Raw genomic sequence first — 19,477 nt, forward strand, 5'->3', positions numbered from 1 at the left:
TCTTTATTTTTCTCTCTCTCTTATCTCTTTTTCACTCTCTCTTTTATGTATTAGTCCATCCCGGTGGGGTTTTTTTCTACGATGTGGCCCCGCAGACACAGCATAAAGCATAAAGAACAAGCTTAACAAACTATCAGTTTTAATCCAAATACTCAAATCCAATGAAATTTTCATCCTCGGTGTCACAGTAAGATACGTCGCTTCCTCCTTTCGCTTCTACGTTGCTTCCATCCGACTCCATCCATCCATTATCTGCACCGCTTATCCTCAGGAGGGTCGCAGGGGTGCTGGAGCCCATCCCAGCTATCTTCGGACAGTGGGCAGGGGACACCCTGAACTGGTTGCCAGCCAGTCGCAGGGCACACAGGGACAGACAATTCGCTCGCTCATTTACACCTGGGACAATTATGACCGGCCAATTCACCTGACATGCATGTTTTTGGAATGTGGGAGAAAACCGGAGTGCCCGGAATAAACCCACACAAGCACGGGGAGAACATGCAAACTCCACACAGAAGGTTCGATCTTATGACCTCAGAACTGTACCGCACACATGCTAACCACTGCGCCGCCGTGCTGCCCTCCATCCGACTCATCGTCACTTTTGCTTCTCACCAGTTCTTTATAAGTCTTTCGTTAACTCCAAACTTTCTTTCTACTTTTGTGCAGCATATTTCAGTATTTGCATTTTATAATCTGCAGAATATGATTTTCTTTCCAGTGCCATTTGTTTTTAGAAATTACCAGAGTCAAGACGAAAATTGTCCCGGCAAGTCCACATCTGGCAGTATATGGTAGCGCCTTACCCTAAAATGTGGCCCAAAGAAATTACGTAAGCAGTAGCAGACTGGAAAAATGAGACAAGAAACAAAATAAGAATAAGGTCTTAAAATGATGGGCAGTTTTGCAGCACATGCTCCCAAAAGCTGATGTTGTCAATGACAAAGAAATGACAACATACAGTGGAGCCTCGGTTCTCGACCATAATCCGTTCCAGAACACTGTTCGAAAACCGATTTGGTTGATCACCGAAAATCGTTTTTGCCATTTAAAGTAATGTAAAATCGTTTTAATCCGTTCCAACACCCTGAATGTTTAACATGAACCTAAACATGAAGCTAACCCAGGCTAATTGTACGTTCGCGTTAGCGTAATCTTTCATACGGAAGATTACGTTAACATGAACGTGTAAAAACTAAAAAAAAAAGGATTATGAATAGGATTTCTTACCTTTGTGGTGGACAGTGGGGAGAGAAAAATCATCAAAAGTTTTTCAACCTGTTCTAAAACTTGCGGCCGTTGCTTGCTTATAGCGCTAACTTCCTTAGCCGCATCACTCAATTTCACAGCCTCCTTATTCTTTACTATCGTATTGATAGTAGATTTAGCCATGCTGTATTCACTAGCAAGATCGGAAATTCGTACACCTCTTTCATATTTAGCTATTATGTCTTTCTTAAAGGCAATAGTTGGACGAACAACTTTTTTTTTTTCACCTGTCCTGCTTGCACCGTCCTTCTTCGGAGGCATAATTAGGGGCTAAAACACCCGTACGCCGCTCAGCATCGCACCATAGCGTACCGGCGTTTGAACTCCGATTTTTTGACCGAACAGCGAAGTAAGAATCTCTCGAAATTGTTGGTCGAACACCAATTTGTCCAAACTGAGAGGCGTTCGAAAACCGAGGTTCCACTGTATATGAGAAAATACACCACGATAAATGACAAAATACAGAAATAAGTAAATGGCAAAATGCATAAATATATGAATAAATTGCATTTCTGTAACATATTAGATATTAAAGAATGTATTTAAGTGTTCATTTATATGGCAAAGATTTGTGGGTATTTATTTATTTCTTCATATGGCAGGATTGGTCCTCCATTGTTTCAATGTGTTATCCAAAAAGCTCGCACAAAACAGCTTGACTGTCTAAAATAGCGCAAAGCAAGCCCTAATATGACATGCTGTAATTCCATTAATCCTCTTTACACAGAAAGAAAACCAATTAAATCTTGAAAATAGTATTTTTCTAATTTTTCTGTGTTTTAGACAAGGTGTACATATTGGGTGCAGTCTATGAATAATTTCAGTTTTTTAAATCTTTAATTAAAAATGCCTTCAATATATGCATATTTTGGTTTTAAATGCAGAATAAAATGGTTATATTTGTTCTGATCAATACAATTTTCAGTCTAAGTCATTTTATTTGAAAGTGATAAGTTTATAGTTTAGTAGACACTCAAAATAAGAATACACATCAATGGATTTAACATGCAAGGAGAACATTCGGTAAGAAATTTAAACCCCATCTAAAAGCCCTCCCCAGAGCCCTTTCTTTTCATTAAACCTACTAGGTTACAAAATCAGATGAGCTCTAAAGGGCGTGGAAATATATACAAAAACAGCAACACCATTGTTCGATAGTGAAAATGACGTAAATAGTGCCTGATAGTCAAACAACAAAAGGCAGTGCACGGTTATATTCGAAATAACAAACTGGTATCCTGTATAATCTCTTTTGCAGGTTTCTCATACTAAAATCTGAATAAACTTAAGAGAAACCAAAAGAGAGTCTGGATGTGATGTGTATAGAATACATCATGAAAAAACAAAGAAACATATTTTTACCTATAATCTATTCTTCATTTATTTTTGTTATATAAACACTGCTTCAAAAATGTCCCTCAAATGGGCAGGAGAGGAGTTGTGACCAATGCATTCATCCTAGACAGACATAATCAGCCGAACATAGATCAACTGATCAACCCAGACACACAATAATTTCTGATCCCGTGATTGGATCAAGATATCCAAATTTTTTTGTGGGTTATGTTTTTGCCCTATGCAAAGTCCAAATGAGTCCAAAAAAATATTCTTACACCATGTTCAAATATGACATCAAACAGGAACAGTGCAGACTGATTTTTTTCTTTAGTTTCAGTCCTGCCTTATTTCGGGTTATCCATTTCTATTGTAAAATATTGATACAACCTACTTCTCAGAGCAAGTAATAGAGCAGAAACAATCTTACATCATGCTGAAGGTTTCTCCCCCCATCCACCCAATACACTTTTTTATGGTACCAAGAACGGACCATTTCAAGAGCTTTTATCGCACTTCTTGTTGTGACTTCTAAAATGGACAAATCAGAGTCAATGTTAGCAAGTAGCAGCGTAACCTCAAATTATGATCTAAGGATACTGTGTGAAAATGAAGAAAAGGGTCACAGGGCGGCACAGAGACATAGCGACACAAGTAACACAGCAAAAAAAAAAACAGGACTGGTTAAAAACAGACACAAAGTGGTAAAAGTCACTGAGATGCAGCAAGTATTGTAATACACACAAAAAACAGCAGCAACAGAAGTAACACAGTGCTAAAAGAAAATGTATACATGAGCTGCATCTCTGCAAAGGCCACAGGGTTGTAATTGCGTGACAAAGGTTTCGGCTTATAGTCCGGGATTTACGGTAATTGCAAAGAAAAGACATAAATTACCCAAAACATAGAGATATGTGTTCTTCACATAACAGCACATTTATGCTGAGAACTGTTGAGAATATAAACATGATCAGGCGTCATTATTTTTAACCTGTCAGACATTGTTTTTATTTATTTTAGACTGGATGATTTTTTGGGGGCAATAGCCATGTCATTACAGCTAAAATACGTTTGCCTAGCTATTAAGAAATTATAGTTAATATTGTTTCTTTTACAGTGAAGAAAATCCTGCCCTATAGGCACTTAAGGAACCTTTACCTATAGTATTTTTTCTCTTTTTTAAAATATTTTTAACTTACACGTGTAAAAAAACAATTTAATCTTCTGTATTTGTTAGGTTTGGCAATTGAACCCAAACGCGGACACAGTAGCAGTGTTGATAGATTTGGGGAGTAAAGGGAGGTAAACTAAAGTGCTCCGCACAGGCAGGAAGAACTCACGGCTGGAGGGGGTAATGAAGGTCTTTCAGGGGCAGGACACAGGTGACAAAGAGTCAGGAAATTTTGGCAGGCATCAACGATCTGACAAATACAATTTTCAGCCAGTCCATTTATACCAGGCATGTCGAAAGTCCGGCCAGGGGCACAGTTAAAAATCACCATTTCAACAGATGATGGCAGTGGCCCCTGGCTACCTTGCCCTCGGCTTTCTGCGAGAATTTTGTGGATATTGAGATACAGGTTTGGTGATTCTCCAACGCCTCCTGATGAATGGTGGCATGCTAGATCAGGACAGTATTTGAAATTGTTTCTCTAAAAAAATAATACATATCATATGGAACTTTGAAATATTTTTTTAAATGAACAACATTGGTAGATAACTTGATAGATAGCTCATTTTCATTGCTGTTCTTCCGAATCCTGTTCGAAAATCATTACATGAGGGAATCATTGACTATATCATATTATTCCAATCCTTTAACGGATTTGTTTTTATCAATTAACTGTCCAAATACGTTTTTGAAAAATCAAACAAAAATGTGAAAATAGGATTCACAAAATGAGCAAATTATTTTGTTGAGTAAATTATTCTGATTTGCATTATATGCTTCAGTAAAATAATCACAGAAGGTTTGAAATTCTGTCTTACCTGGTTGTGTTCTATTTCCACAGGTATGGGGATTTTTAGGACATGCTGTGCCTGCATCAATCACTGATCCGATCAAGAAGTGGCAGCTGGTAGAATTTATGTACTTGCAGTAAATACATGCATACAAAGAAAGTGTAAAACCTAATTAGAAGAGCGTCCTTGTACACATGTGCACCTTTTCATAAATAAAGGAAAAATACGTTTTTACACATGGAAAAAAATAATAAAGCACACATGTCACAACACTCACAAACTAAAGGAATTAAAAAGCACTTTGGCATGCATTTTAATTTGACAAGACTTCCCTGAATCGCTGTTCGACTTGTTGACTCGATGAATCGTTCTTCTGTTTGACTTTTGAACATATTGTCTTTGTAGTCTTTCAAAATAAATGCTTATCTTTCACAATGTTCAGATGTGCACAACAGTCACGTGCGGTCAGATTAATTTCTGGTGAGGCATAGTCAGATTTACAAATAAATTGACATTCAACTTATTCATCATTCGATATCCACAGCAAGAAAGCAATATAGTAATACCTCAGTTGTCGCGGTTAATGGGGACCAGAACCCCCCGCGAAAAGTGAAATTCTGTGAAATAGCGACAATCATTAAAGCCCCTAAGAGTCAAACTTACCTCGAGATTGCTGGCCTTATCGACTGAGAGTCTTCAACTTAGAAAATAACACCCATAGATCTAAAACTATACATATAGAACACAGAGAACAGAATTGCAGTTAATAAAATGAGCTTTATCATCCAAAAAGTACAACAAAATCGGAGGGCTTTTCCCTTCAGTGTAAGAAAACAATTTAGAGAGTGGCTGGCTAGCTGCATGCTAGCATTCGGTGTCCTCTGGTTGAGCTCAGGTTCTGCAATGATTGAAATACAACTGTTACAAATGAAGCGGTTTCCCACGAGTTCAAGCTCCAGGCCTGTTTCATAGGTAATGGTGAGAAAGTATTGGTGAGATGAAGGTTCGACAGGGGTAGCTTGTAGCTTCTAAGAGTTTTTATCTAGCCTAGCCACATTAAACAAACTAACAGACTCGCTACAGTCTTCTCTCCTGACGCCACCTCAGCTGTTTCCCAAACCCGATAATAATCACACTTGCTGGTGATCACCACTTTTTTGCGCTCTTCTGACTGTCGTCAGAGTCCAATTCAATTGGTGAATTCATTTTCAATGTAAAGAGATGGTAAAAGCTAGCTGGCACTGTTTGTTTTGGGTGGATCCATTTACTTTACCACCGCTCTGCTGTTTAAATGACAGCATACACTAGCCCATCACAATCACGCACACCATAATGCCCACCCAACACACACAGTCCTACCTAAGCTGTTACCATCATAGCTTTTGCTGTATGCTGTCTGCTCAGAACACAATGCACAATACATTAAGATCAATGACAACAAAGACAATTAAATTCAAAATCTGCAAAGCAGTGAACCAGAGATAACCAAGTGTGAAGCAGCGAGCGGTACTGTATATAAACTGCGGCAATCTTTTGATGACAGGTGAGGCCGTGCCTCACCTGCCTCCCCTGACTGCACGTCACTGGTGCTCACATCACAAGATAGTAACTTTTTCAGGATTAGATCAAAAAGCAAGTCTTTGTGACATGCATGTATGAAGTTACATTTACGCTAGGTTATCACAAAACTTTGATGTACAAATTTTGTTACTATCCATATTAAGAGAGGTAAGATGTTTTCCTCTATTAGTTGTACAAATTCTTGGCCAAAACTACCTTTGTTTTCTTTTTACTTGTTTATTGTGCGTTGCTGTTTTAAGAAACTAATAAAATTGATGTATGAGTTCCGACAATGTTCTTTCTGTGATTATTTGTTCATCTGATTTGTTATTATTGCTTTTATCCATTCGACAATGTCGTAATGTCACAGATTCAAAGAGACACTCAAAATCAAGAGAGAATACATCAATGGATTTATAACTTGCAAGGAGTGCAGGAAAGGACTGAAATCTCCGATAAGAAATTCCAACCTTTTCTAAAAGCCCTCCTAGGAGCCTTTTCCTTTTATTACATCACTTGGGATACAAAAGAAGATCCGCTCTTAAGGGAGTGGGAATAAAAGAACAGCAGCATGATTGTTTGACAGTGACAATGATGTAAATAGTTTATTATAGTGAAAACAATGAACAACTGTGCTCAATAATAGTCAAAAACCAAACTGGCATCCTATGCAATCTCCTTGGCAGGTGTGCAATATTAAAAACAGAATAAACCAGTCTAGATTGGAGTCAGATACAGATACATTATAAATTATAAATTCAAATCATATATATTTGTTAGCACTTTTTCAGGCAATAAATGTACACTCAAAGTAGTGCATAAAAATATTCACTGTACTATGAGACAATCAAATCTGCTCCTTTATCCCTACACAACAACTCAAAACACCTAAAGCACATACACAGATAACAGTTCAAATAAAATAAAAAAATAAACAAAATAAATGATAATAGAAATAAAATATAATTGTGACAAGGCACGGCCCATCCATGTGAGGAAAGGGACCTGAGGGAGACTTATCCAATAGCAGACAGCCTACGGATTTTTAGCATTTGAACCTCAACCTACGGTATAGTATTGTGTCATGCAGTAATTAATAAAATGATCAAATCACGCCTCTTGTTCAACTTTATATTTACTTTCATTTTTCTTTGCACACTTTGAGATGCAAATCTGTTGCAGGTAGCAATCAACATTCTAATGCTCCTTTGATCTCGGCAGGATGCCTCAGGCTACATTCAACAAGGCTGATTTCCATCCTGGCTCTTGTTTTGCGAATGAACCAAGCTTTGCATCACGGTGGCTGCTCCGGCAGCTCTGCTCGAGTTTCCTGAGGTTGCACTCCTAAATAAGCAGAGTGTGTCAGACGCCCCTGCAGTTGTCTGGAGGACTTAGTTGAGAATATGAAACCCTGTGGGTGAAAAAGCACAGATGGCCCGCCATAAAACCTCAGTTGAACCTGGGCAACCACAAAGCGTCATCTCCCTGGCTCATGCCATCCCTTTTTTCAATCAAACTCTAATAAAAATGCTATTAAATTGAGACGCAACAAATGTGTTGTTTTTCACACCAAACCTCTAATAATATTACGGGGAACTATCAGTATAATGGCCACCCATATTGTGTGTGAGCTCCAAGCTGACATCTACTAGCTGATGTTACCAAATAAGACCTAACTTATGTGTGTATTCATTGCTCATTTTGACATTATTGTTGTCCATAACCTAATAAGGAACAGAGGTAAAAAATATGTCTGCCAAAGTGTGCTCTATAATCTGGTTACTCCCACCTGGTGTGTGGAGCTTTGCTCTTACCCAAACACCTACCAAAACGATACAAAACAGTGTTGCCTGTAAAAGCGTCTCATCGCTGGGGTTGATTTTCTCCTCAAAGACTATGTCTTAAGCCATTACCTTATACAAATTGGTCATGCTGCTCTTATGTTACTATGACTATCCATCAGAGGTAAAATCGGCCCTGAAAAAAAAAACAGCCTGACCTAACCCAGGCCTTCGGACCATGTTGGGACTAACGCATTACAAAGGTACACGTTCCTGGAACACAATTACAAGATTGCACAAGCCAAGAAATGTGAAAGGGTTCACTACTTGCACAGATTTGTGTACACATTTTCTTCAAATACTTTTATTATGTTGCTATTTGAAAGCATTTAAGGGTTGGCTTCTATGCCAGTACAGAGACCCCTCCCTACGTCGTGCTTCGGTTATCGCTAGTTCACTCCTTGAAGGATTTTCAATTGAATGTCTGCTTTGTCATTAAAATCAACATATTCTTTATTGTGGTCAGCGAGAGCACAGAGTAAGTGCTGAACAGGCAGGGTCTGTGTGCGTGTATTGGGTGGACGTGACTGTCTACGTGCGCCACTATGACAGGCTCGTGTATGCTGTCAGTCAAACAGCTGAGGTGGGCATGCAGAGTCTATGTCTCTGAATCGAAACAAACTCGGCGCATGGCTACAGCTATTTTTCAAAAGAAATTGAAAATAAATTTATTAATCAAATTGGACTCTGTGGAAAGTCAGAAGAGCTCGGGTCCCGACATAAACTGAAGCGGCATAGGGAGAGAAAGCAATAGCAAGGCTTCGGGTCCAGCCTACTGCTACAGCTATGCTAACAATCCTCACAAGCTACCTCTGCAGAGCCTGTATTCCAGAAACGCCAGGTCCATTAACCATGAATTAAGTGATATGGAGCTACAACTCGTTGGAAATCGCTATATTTGGGACTATTTCATTATAAATGATTAGATTTTTTTTTAATCATCGCGCAGACTTTGCTCAAATTGAGGACACCTGATGAAAGTGCCCGGCTAGCCACCTTTCCTCTAAATGCTTTCTTACTATGAAAGGAGAAACCCTCCAATTTCGTTTTTCTTTTGTATCATGACAATAAAACCATCCATTCAACTGCATTTATGTGTCGAATGTTTTTATTTGTAGATTTATAGTTGTTGAGTCATATACTCTAAGTAGGTAATAACGTCATCTCGAGGTAAGTTTAACACTTTGGGAGCTCTAAGAATGTGCGACGCTACTTCCCTGCCTTCACTTCTCGTGTGTGGTTCTGGTCCGCATTAATCTTGTATACTTGGTCATTTGTAACAAAATAGTTACTTTTGGAGTAACGTGCTGGGGAGTATCTGGGTCATATTTTAAATGAATTAATTAATAATTGTAACTATCTACTGTTTTCCAATAACGCGCTCAATACTGACTTTTGCGCATCGAAATAAAAGACACAACCACCAGTAAATGCTCTTCATTTGGTGGGCATGCTTCATGATATGTAATAGTTTATTTGCTAAAACAACTATGTGAGAGAAATGTAATAACTGACATTGTTTTGGGCTGGTATTCATCCATCCGTCCATCCTCTATATAAGGCTCATTATTTAGACGGCTGGGTGGCTAGCGCGCAGTCCTCCGCTGTTCTAGGGCTCAATTCTAGCTACCGCATGCGGAGTTTGCATGTTGTTCCTGTACCTGCATGAGTTTCCTGCAGGCACTCTGGTTACCAATAACATGTTGGGTTTTTCGGACAGTCAAATTTGTCCCTAGATGTGAATGTGCAACTGAGTTCAAAGTCTCTGTGTGCCCTGCAACTGGCTGGCAACCAGTTCAGGTTGTCCCCTGCCCAATGCCCGAATATAGCTGGTATGGTCTCCAGCACTCCTGCAACCCTGGTAAGAATAATGGGTACCGATCGCTGCTTCACACTTTGGTTATCTCTAATTCATTGCTTTGCAGATTTTGAATTTTATATTCTTTGTTGTCATTGATCTTCATGTATTGTGCACTACATTCTGAGCAGACAGCACACAGCAAATGCTATGATGGTAGCAGCTTAGGTAGGACTTTGTGTGTTGGGTGGGCATGATTGTGTGTGCGGGCAGTGAATTGAGGGCACACCTGTCGCTTGTGATTTCTTACCCCGTGTGCTGTTTTAGAAAAAACAATTGAATTGCGTTGTTATGAAATTTTAAGTCTAGATTTTTGTGTGATTGTTACTTCACAGGTTGTTTGTTTCTTATGAGTATTTTTTGTGTGTTTGGCCTAATTTGTCTTATTTGTCCGGAGCTTTTGCTGAGAAAATGCTGGTCTACTAATAATCCTATGAGGCAAGAAGAGGTCTGCAAGTTCGAGAGCGTTTTCCATCCGGGCCCGGGTGCTGTGGAATGCTCTGCCCTCTAAAATTCGATTTGCAACTTCAGCGGAACTGTTTAAATCTAGACTTAAAACACTATAGCTTATGAATGACCTATATTTCATGTTGACAATAACTGTGTATTGTTTGTTATTGCAACATCCGTCGTAGCCTGGTCATCCTGGAAGGGGTATTACCTCATGTGCGATCCCTTCTCAAGGTTTCTTCATGATGATGTTTTTGAGTTTTTCCTTGCCTTAATATAGGTTTTACATCAGGGGATGATGTAATAATAGTCTGCAGTTTACAATAATCTGTGGTCAGAGCAGCCCTTTGAGACTCTTTGTGATTAAGGGCCATACGGTTAAACATGACCAGACATTACTTGACTTGACTACACAGCCAAATCTCCACATGCTGATTCATGCATTAGGATATTCAGTTGTGAATTTTGTGCAGTAATAAATGTTCCTGTTTAGTTGTGTTTTAATGTTGCGTGCAAAGCTTGATAGTTGGAGTCAGGTTGTCATTTCAGATAAGCACGTAACAGCAGAGCACAGCATGCGACCACTGGTGCGTCACCTTGCATGCGCATGCATGTGTGGCAAAACTTGACCCTCACTGTCAAATACATTCAGCACTGCAAAAGTTAAACAACTGAGAAAAACATGAAATAATAAAAGTCATATTTTATATATTTTCAAGTAACGTTTCTTGTAGTGTTGTATGAAAATTGTGCTTATTTTTTCGTTGCTTTTCGTATGTGTCCCTTTCCTCTATTTCTGTATTTCCATATAACAATAATAGAGTTAAGAATGTAAATGAGAAAAAATTGGTAAAATGAGGAAGATACATTTACAGATCTAATAAAATAAGACAAATAGATCAAGTGAGAAAAATTACGTGAATGAAATATATCTTTTCTTAAAAACAAGAATAACAAATCAAAAAATGAATAATTTAACACATTCATGTTGACTTGCCTCTGCGGAATGTCAGATTTTTTTATTCGCCGCTGATTTACGGTGAATTGTAACTACGGCATGTAAGAGCTAAACAACTGTGATCGTTACTCTAATTTTAAAGCCATATCTTTGTGCTGCTGCATCAATAATTCAACTTTTTTGACATTTTAATGAGTGGGATGTTCTTAGACAGCACTTTGCATGTTTGTACATCACTCTTTCAGTTTGTTGAAGTTATTCTTTTGCTTGTGGCTAAGCACTGTGTCAGAGATGTTACCTTCTCATTAAATAAGTAAACCTAGTCAGTCTTGTAATATAATCGTGTGTATTTCTTATTCAGAACCATAAATCCATTTTTACTTGCTAGTCATCTCTGAAATTGACTGTGTTTGCTATGTATCTGTGTACTAAACCAGTCTACTGTGCTGCAAGAAATTTCCAAATTTGGTGCAACAAAGTTTGCCATTGTTCAGTATCTTTGCTCTCTCTCAGCGATCAGCCGAGTAACTAGTATTCATTCATATCAGTAGGTGGCAGACTTTTTATTTTTAATAATTATCTGCTCATGAGGTAACACAAGGAAATATTTTGTTTTATAAAGATGTTACAGATTTCACTGCAAATATAATGATATAAATGAAATGATAAAAAGTGAAGATCTTGTTTATACTTTTCTGACTTTATTTTTTTATTGCTTCAATAAAAAAAGTTATAATGTCAAAATCTAACTGGCAGACACTGTTTTCTCATTTGAAATTGTATTATTTTTGTTATTCTTATTGGAAAAAAATACATAAAAACAACTGTCACCAGTTTGAAATATTATAACTGTCACCAGGGTGTTTGTTTGTTTTTTAAGAATCTTGAGATGGATTGTGTTTTGCATGTAAGAATACAGTGTGCAAAACATTTATCGCTTTTTAATGTCAAAACGTTGTGCCTCGTGTTGTCTTTAATCAAAAACGTGTGCCCTGGCTCAAAAAATATTAGGAAACACTGTACTAAGGAATCCAGCACCACTCATCATAAAAGGAGACTGTGTAGAGAGAGTCCACTCTTTCAAATTTCTGGGTGTGCACATCTCCGACGACCTCTCCTGGTCTGCAAACACCAGAGCGGTGGTAGGGAAGGCCCAGCAGCGACTGCATTTCCTGAGAGTGCTCAGGAAAAAATGATCTAAAACTGCAGCTGCAGGTGTCCTTTTACAAAGCCACAGTGGAGAGCATTCTAACATACTGCATTATGGTGTGGTATGCTGGGTGCACAGCAGCAGATAGGAAAACGCTCCAGAGGGTCATCAAAACCGCCCAGAAAATTGTCGGTTGCTCTCTGCCCAGTCTGGAGGACATTGCCTGCTCTCGCTACCTCAGCAGAGCAGAAAACCAAGGACTTTTCTCACCCCGGCCACCACCTCTTCGACCTGCTGCCTTCCGGCAAGCGCTACAGGTCACACAAAACAAAAAAAACAGACTCAGAGACTGTTTCTTCCCCAGACCCATTACCACCCTAAACACACACCGCACAAAAAACTGAAAACTCTTGCATACACACTACCTCATATGAACGTAAAATGGTACTCATGTCTATGTTTCTTGCACAATGTTGACTGCACTATGTTTACTGCTCACCTTGCACAATGTTGACCATTTTTTTTTGCACTATGTTGACTATTTTAAATAATTATAAAGGTATATTCTATTCTATTCTATTCTATTCTAAACCACACAAGGGAATCCTTTAGACCCGTGAGCTCATAGTTTTATATATGATTAGTACAAAAAATAAACATGGCAGATTGCATTTTTGTTGCGGACATCAGCACGAGAAAACTCATTTTGGCATCGTGCACCAAACCACATGACCTTCAACATCCCTGAGGAGATTATTTGATAGAAATCAGCTTGTTTTATTCTGTGTACTCTGCATGTTTTTGAACGTGGTACCTGCAGTAGATTGTAAATCATTGGCACTGTATGTAGGTCTGCAACGGACGCAGGTGTTTGTTTGCCATGCAGAATAAAAAGTACAGACGGCTGGAGACAGATCAGGCCTTTCATTATGCTAAAATATTAACATTGCGGTTAAGTCTGTATGTGGGTGTGTGTTTATTTATTTGCTGCAAACACAACACGGATATTTTTGTAGGCTAAAAAAAAAAAAAAACTTTTATTCGTACGTATTGTGTTTAATTATTTGTGTGTCCTTAATGCTCCCTCGAGCCACAAAAACATATACAGGCATGACAATAGTTGCCTTCGATATGGATAATGTTTAAAACCACTGTTTTCTTAGACCTTGGCTGTGCTTAACGACCATTCAATAAATGAAGTTTTATATTTCAATCTTGAAAAGGTGCTGCCTTAAGGTTACATCTAAGAGCTTGCTCTGTCCACTCCACGCATCGGCCCGGTATTGCATTTCCTCCGGGTACGGTGCATTCGCAATGATCGCAGCAAGGCTTTAGGGCTAGGACCTTAGCTTGGCCTTTTGGCTGAGAGTAAGTGTCCCGGCTCCTAGGCTTTGTAGCGTATTATGAACTGACCGATAATGGATAATGAATAACGAAGATAGAACAATAACCCTTAAAAACCCCAAAACCCCATCTAATATTCAACATTTACATTAAGTTCAAGATCGCCACACTCTAGCATGAATACCACCGAGTGAATATTTGCTTCATTGATTTCCACAAAAACAATAATAAACAGAATGCGGCATTTAGACAATTGGGAAAATACAGGATATGAAAGTCATTTTTTAAACCAATAAGGCAACAGAATACATTTATAACACACCCACAACAAGATATGAGCTTTCCATCCGCTGTAGTCACAAAGTTTAATCTATTTAAATAGGGTATATTATGGTATTCGTTAGATATTTTACATCCACATACTGTGTGTGGCCTGGCCAACACTAAGCGGGATTTGTGCAGAAACACAAAACTTAAAACTTGGGAGTTTTTTAAGTCAGGCCCAACATTGCACTGCGTATAATTTGCAGAAGCAGCCAAATTATTGGACAGAAATTAAACTGATTGTCTGCAAATAGGATATTCTATGCCATCCTACTAAGGATAAGCGGTCCAGATAATGGATGGATGGATGGATATTGATGAGTAAAAATAAAATTGAAATGCTGCCAATTTGGCATACACAATCAAAATTGGATCAATTCTTACTTGGCTCAATGTTCTTGAAGTTTATATGTTCGTTGTTATTTCAAACAAAAAGGTCTTAATGGATACGTTTACATGCAGGGAATAGTCTGACTGTATTCTGGTTATTTAAAGCCAGTGGTGGGCCATCACCAGTAGGCCTTCTCTGCTGGCCTAACATAACCAGACACCGTTATAAGTCAAGTCATGGTTATTTGTATAGCCCTTAACTACAAGGAGACACAAAGGGCTGCACAGACCACAGATTATTGCAGACCACAGACTATTTTTAAACCATCCCCTGTTCTAAAACCTACATGAAGGTAAGGAAAAACACAAAAACGTCAACATGAGTAAAATGAAAAACCTGGAGAAGGGTCTGCACATGAGGTAATCCCCCTTCCAGGATGACCAGGCTGTACTGGAAATTGTAACATATGTAAAATTAATTTTAAATGTATGTGTCTAAAGTGTATACATATTATTATTATTCTCCAGATTTTGTATTTTTCATGATATATTTTATCCATTTTATTACACCACCACTTGTATTTTTAGGTAGGAGTTTTTATCCAATAAGTTAAAAATCACCCAAAACACAAGTCAGCTGCCACGATCCTACACTGAGGCTCTCTGGCGCGCTCTCTCTCTCTCTCTCTCTCTCTTTTGACCCCACCTTGCGGGTTCAATTTTCCTCCTCACATCTGTGGTCACTTGTCTTGCTATCATGATTTTTCCTCTGATCACAACTTGTCCCCCTTCCTTTATTAGTAGTATGTTCCCTTGGTTCTTTGCTATTTTGTTGTCTTCCTCATCTCATCCCAAGCACCCTTGTCTGCGTTCCTTGTTCTTCCAAAATACTGAATCCTTGCCTGCCCCTCTGGATCACAGGTATCGCCTTATGAATCCTTGGGAGTGTCACCTTCGCTGCTTGGGTTTACTGAAGCATCGACCCCTCCCCTGCCTCTTGCATCACAACCTGATTCACAGTGTACTGAACCCTGCCCAAATAAGAGACATCTGTTTACATGTATCTGTTACTGTATTAAGCTATGTTTCTGCACTGTGCTCCTTACTGTGCAAGTGGGTCTTTGACTGTCTTGGACTGTTGGCAGTGTTCCCTTTAAACGTGACACATGATACTGATGAAAAGAAGGAACTACCCCTTTATGGTTTCATAAAGGCACAATTTTCAAAGGAATGACAATGACTGGCAACTACAATGATTTTTTGGCATTACTATTTCATACAGTGTCACATCTAATCAACTTCATTACAGTCCACGATCTGTGCATGGTATTTCTCCTTTGAATTACAGTGTAAAGGGCAGCCAGTAATATACGGACATTTCGTTGATATGAATCTCTCAACTCAGCAGGAACGGATCTACATGCAACGTATCCATCTTCGCCCTTTGGAAAATCTGCTTATCGTCCATGTTCCACTAACCCTACCTCGGTGAGACGAGCCGGCTGAAGACTAGGACAAAAAAAGAAGGACATTGAGATTTTATTATGTGGCGTTGAGAATAAAAGCACTTATCTTAGGGTCAGGGATGCGCTGCAGATATGTATGCATGTAAATAATTCAAAAGAGTCTAAAAGTTCTAGCGGGGGAAGTGGATATAGTTATGTGTTGTGTTTCTCTGCAGGCAAAAAGATGGCACTAGTGTACAGTGGACAAATGGCAGCAGGTGCAAAGGGTAGAAAAGCTCTTTACGGGAAGTGAATGGAGAAAGAACCATTGCAGCCCATAGGATGAGAGACATAAAATAGTTTTTCTTTTAAATAAGAAATATTTAACGAATGACAAGGAGAGACGTCTGGTTGAGAAGGACTTTCTTAGTAACGCGTGACACAAGGGAGTGAAAAAAATGGTGATCTTAATGGCTTTTGGAGTGTGTGCAGCCAACCTTAACAAAAAAGAAACATGAATTAAACATGTTGCACTGTGGTGCAGAAAGGCAGTCGATGGTGCGTCACACTAAACAGCCCTGGCAGAAACACTGATTCTCATCTAGTTCTCTCTTGAACCTTCCTCACTAATAAGACGGGCAAAGGGAGGCATGTGATCAAACACCACGCTGAGGGCATCACTGGCAACAGCAAATACACTTTGTGTCTTTCATCCATTTATATATATATATATATATATATATATATATATATATACACAGTGAAGAAAATAAAATAAGTATTTGAACACCCTGCTATTTTGCTATTACTCCCACTTAGAAATTTTCATCGTAGGTGCTTGTCCAGTTTGAGAGAGAGAAAATAAAAAGAAAAATCGAGAAATTACAATGCATGATTGTTTAAATATTTATTTGTGTGATATAGCTGCAAATAAGTATTTGAACACCTGAGAAAATGAATGGGAGTATTTGATACAGTAGCCTTTGTTTCCTATTACAGAGGTCAAACTTTCCCTGTAGTCTATCCCCTGGTTTACACACACTGCAGGAGTGATCTTGGCCCACTCCTCCACACAGATCTTCACTAGGTAAGTCAGGTCTCTGGGCTGTCGCTGAGAAACACGGAGTTTGAGCTCCCTCTAAAGATTTTGATTGGGTTCAGGTCTAGAGACTGGCTTGGTCATGCTAGAACCTTGATATTCTTCTTACATAGCCACTCTTTCATTTTCCTGGCTGTGTGCTTAGGGTCGTTGTTGTGTTGGAAGACCCAGCTATGACCCATCTTGAATCCTCTGACTGAGGGAAGGAGGTTGTTCCTCAAAATCTCACAATATACAGCCCCAGTCATCCTTTCTTTAATGCAGTGCACACGTTCTGTCCCATGTGCAGAAAGTCCTAACGCATGATGCTACTACACCCCATGTATGGTTTTCTTCGGATTGTACTCTTCATTCTTCATCCTCCAAACATGCCTAGTGGAATTATGACCAAAAAGCTCTATTTTGGGCTCATCTGACCACAAAACCTTCTCCCATGACTACTCTGTATCATCCAATTGGTCATATCCAAACTTACGACGGGCCTTGACATGTGCTGGTTCAAGCAAGGGAACCTTTTGTGCCATGCATGATCCCAAACCAAGACTTCTTAGTGTATTACCTACAGTAAAAAATTCCAAATTTCTTTCTTAAAAAGCTAGCTGACTTTTTATGTGAACCATTATTTTACCTGTTTTCTAGATCTTTTGAGGATTCACAGCTGCCTGAGGACTGGCTCAGTGCTATTGTCATACCGATTTTTAAAGGGGGGAGCACAACAAGTGCAGCCAACTATAGACCAGTTAGCTTGACTAGCTGCGTCTGTAAAGTGTTTAAGAAAATTATCTCAGATGCCATATGGAAATTTATACAGGAGCACAATCTTTTTACGTTTAAACAACATGGGTTTAGGTCCGGACATTCTACCATGACTAACTTAATAGCTCATTTGAATAATATTACCAGTATGTTTTTTTGTTCACAATATGGCTGGTCATGTTGTTTACTTAGACTTTTGATAAAGTGTCTCATAACAAGCTTTTACAAAAACTGAAATGCTATGGTATTAGGGGAAAACTGCTTGAATGGATAACAGCATATTTGTCAAATCGTAAACAATGCGTAAAAATTGATGATGTTCTTTCAGCGTGGTCGGAAGTTTGTAGTGGGGTACCGCAGGGATCAGTACTAGGACCATTATTATTTCTGTTTTTTGTGAACGACCTACCTGAGGCCATTCAAAGTAGTGACATCTCAATTTTTGCCGATGATGCTAAACTGTCGGCTTTCTTACCAAAAACCCGAGTGACAGGAACAATTGATTCTCTCCAAAATGACATTAAATCAGTTTTTCTTTGGTCCGAAAAGTGGCAACTGCAATTGTCATCTCATAAATGCTTAGCACAGTCGTTTTTACATGGTTCTGTTCCGCTGCATAACATTAATGATCATGATTTGCATGTTGTTACTGAACATAAGGATCTGGGTGTCACTCTTACTTCAAACTTAAAGTTTATCACGCATATCGCCAAAATTACCAACAAAGCCAATAACATAGCATCAAACATTTACAGAAACTTTTACAACAAGAACCCAGCATTCTTAGTTCGAATGTTTTGCGTTTATGTTAGACCCGGGTTAGAATATAACAGCGTTGTGTGGAACCCTTACTTACTCAAGGACATTAACCTACTGGAAGGAGTTCAACGACGGTATACGAAGCGGATACCTGGGATGCACAACTGGTCATATCCGGAAAGACTACAAAGACTGAACTTGGACTTTTTGGAGCTCCGTAGAATTCGATTTGATTTAATTTTTGTGTTCAAAGTACTGCATGGAATGATCGATGTGCCTTTTGATCAATTTTTTGAGTTCTGTCGTGTTGATGGTTTACGTGGTCACAGATATAAGTTACGGGTGCCTAGACCTACCAGCAACTTGCACGGAAACTTTATTTCTTTCAGGATACCAAAAATTTGGAATTTTTTGCCTGACCGGGTTATTAGTGCAAATACGGTGCAAACCTTTAAGCAAAGGTTGGCAGAAACAGATCTGTCAAATTTCCTTAGGGGAGGGGGCGTAAGGTGACCATATTTGGCCATGCTCACTCTCAGCATTAGTTTTTCATTTTGTGTCATGTTTTGATTAATGTATCCAACAATACATTCAATAAACATTTCATAACTAACCTTGGAAACGGTGGTCCCAGCTCTTTTCAGGTCATTGAACAACTCCTGTCGTGTCGTTCCTGGCTGATTCCTTACCTTTCTTAGAATCATTGAGACCCCAAGAGAGGATATCTTGCATGGGGCTCCACTCCGTTTGAGATTGACCGCCATTTTTAGCTTCTTCCATTTTCTAATGATTGCTCCAACAGTGGACCTTTTTTCACCAAGCTGCTTTGCAATTGCTTTGTAGCCCTTTCAAGCCTTGTTGAGCTGTACAATTTTGTGCCTGGTGTCTTTAGATAGATAGATAGATAGATAGATAGATAGATAGATGGATACTTTGTTCATCCCCGAAGGGAAATTCACATTTCCAGCAGCATCCCTGAGCTGAGAACAATCGAGAACAATCGAAAATAACACGGGAGCTGCTGGAATAGGCTGCCA

General features: G+C 38.9%; 1 protein-coding gene and 1 long non-coding RNA gene across 3 annotated transcripts in view; one reads left to right on the top strand and one right to left on the bottom strand.

The window, feature by feature from the left end:
• Positions 1 to 6,419, top strand: part of LOC148361730 (neuronal acetylcholine receptor subunit beta-2-like) — a 24,979-nt gene extending 18,560 nt beyond the window's left edge. For both annotated transcript variants that reach the window (XM_088342487.1, XM_088342488.1), the window contains one exon: positions 4,617 to 6,419. In XM_088342487.1, coding sequence (XP_088198613.1) covers positions 4,617 to 4,632 — 16 coding nt within the window. In that variant the 3' untranslated portion in view covers positions 4,633 to 6,419. The remainder of the gene's footprint in view (positions 1 to 4,616) is intronic.
• On the bottom strand, positions 4,993 to 19,251 carry LOC148361731 (uncharacterized). The gene is made up of 3 exons (XR_015851150.1): positions 19,055 to 19,251; positions 5,133 to 5,183; positions 4,993 to 5,043 (listed from the first exon to the last, which is right to left on the bottom strand). It is a non-coding gene; the product is annotated as an uncharacterized LOC148361731 (long non-coding RNA).
• Positions 19,252 to 19,477: the final 226 nt, after the last annotated feature.

Source organism: Urocampus carinirostris, chromosome 8 (genome assembly GCF_059441175.1).
Source record: "Urocampus carinirostris isolate Australia breed hairy pipefish chromosome 8, RoL_Ucar_1.0, whole genome shotgun sequence".
NCBI lineage: Eukaryota > Metazoa > Chordata > Actinopteri > Syngnathiformes > Syngnathidae > Urocampus > Urocampus carinirostris.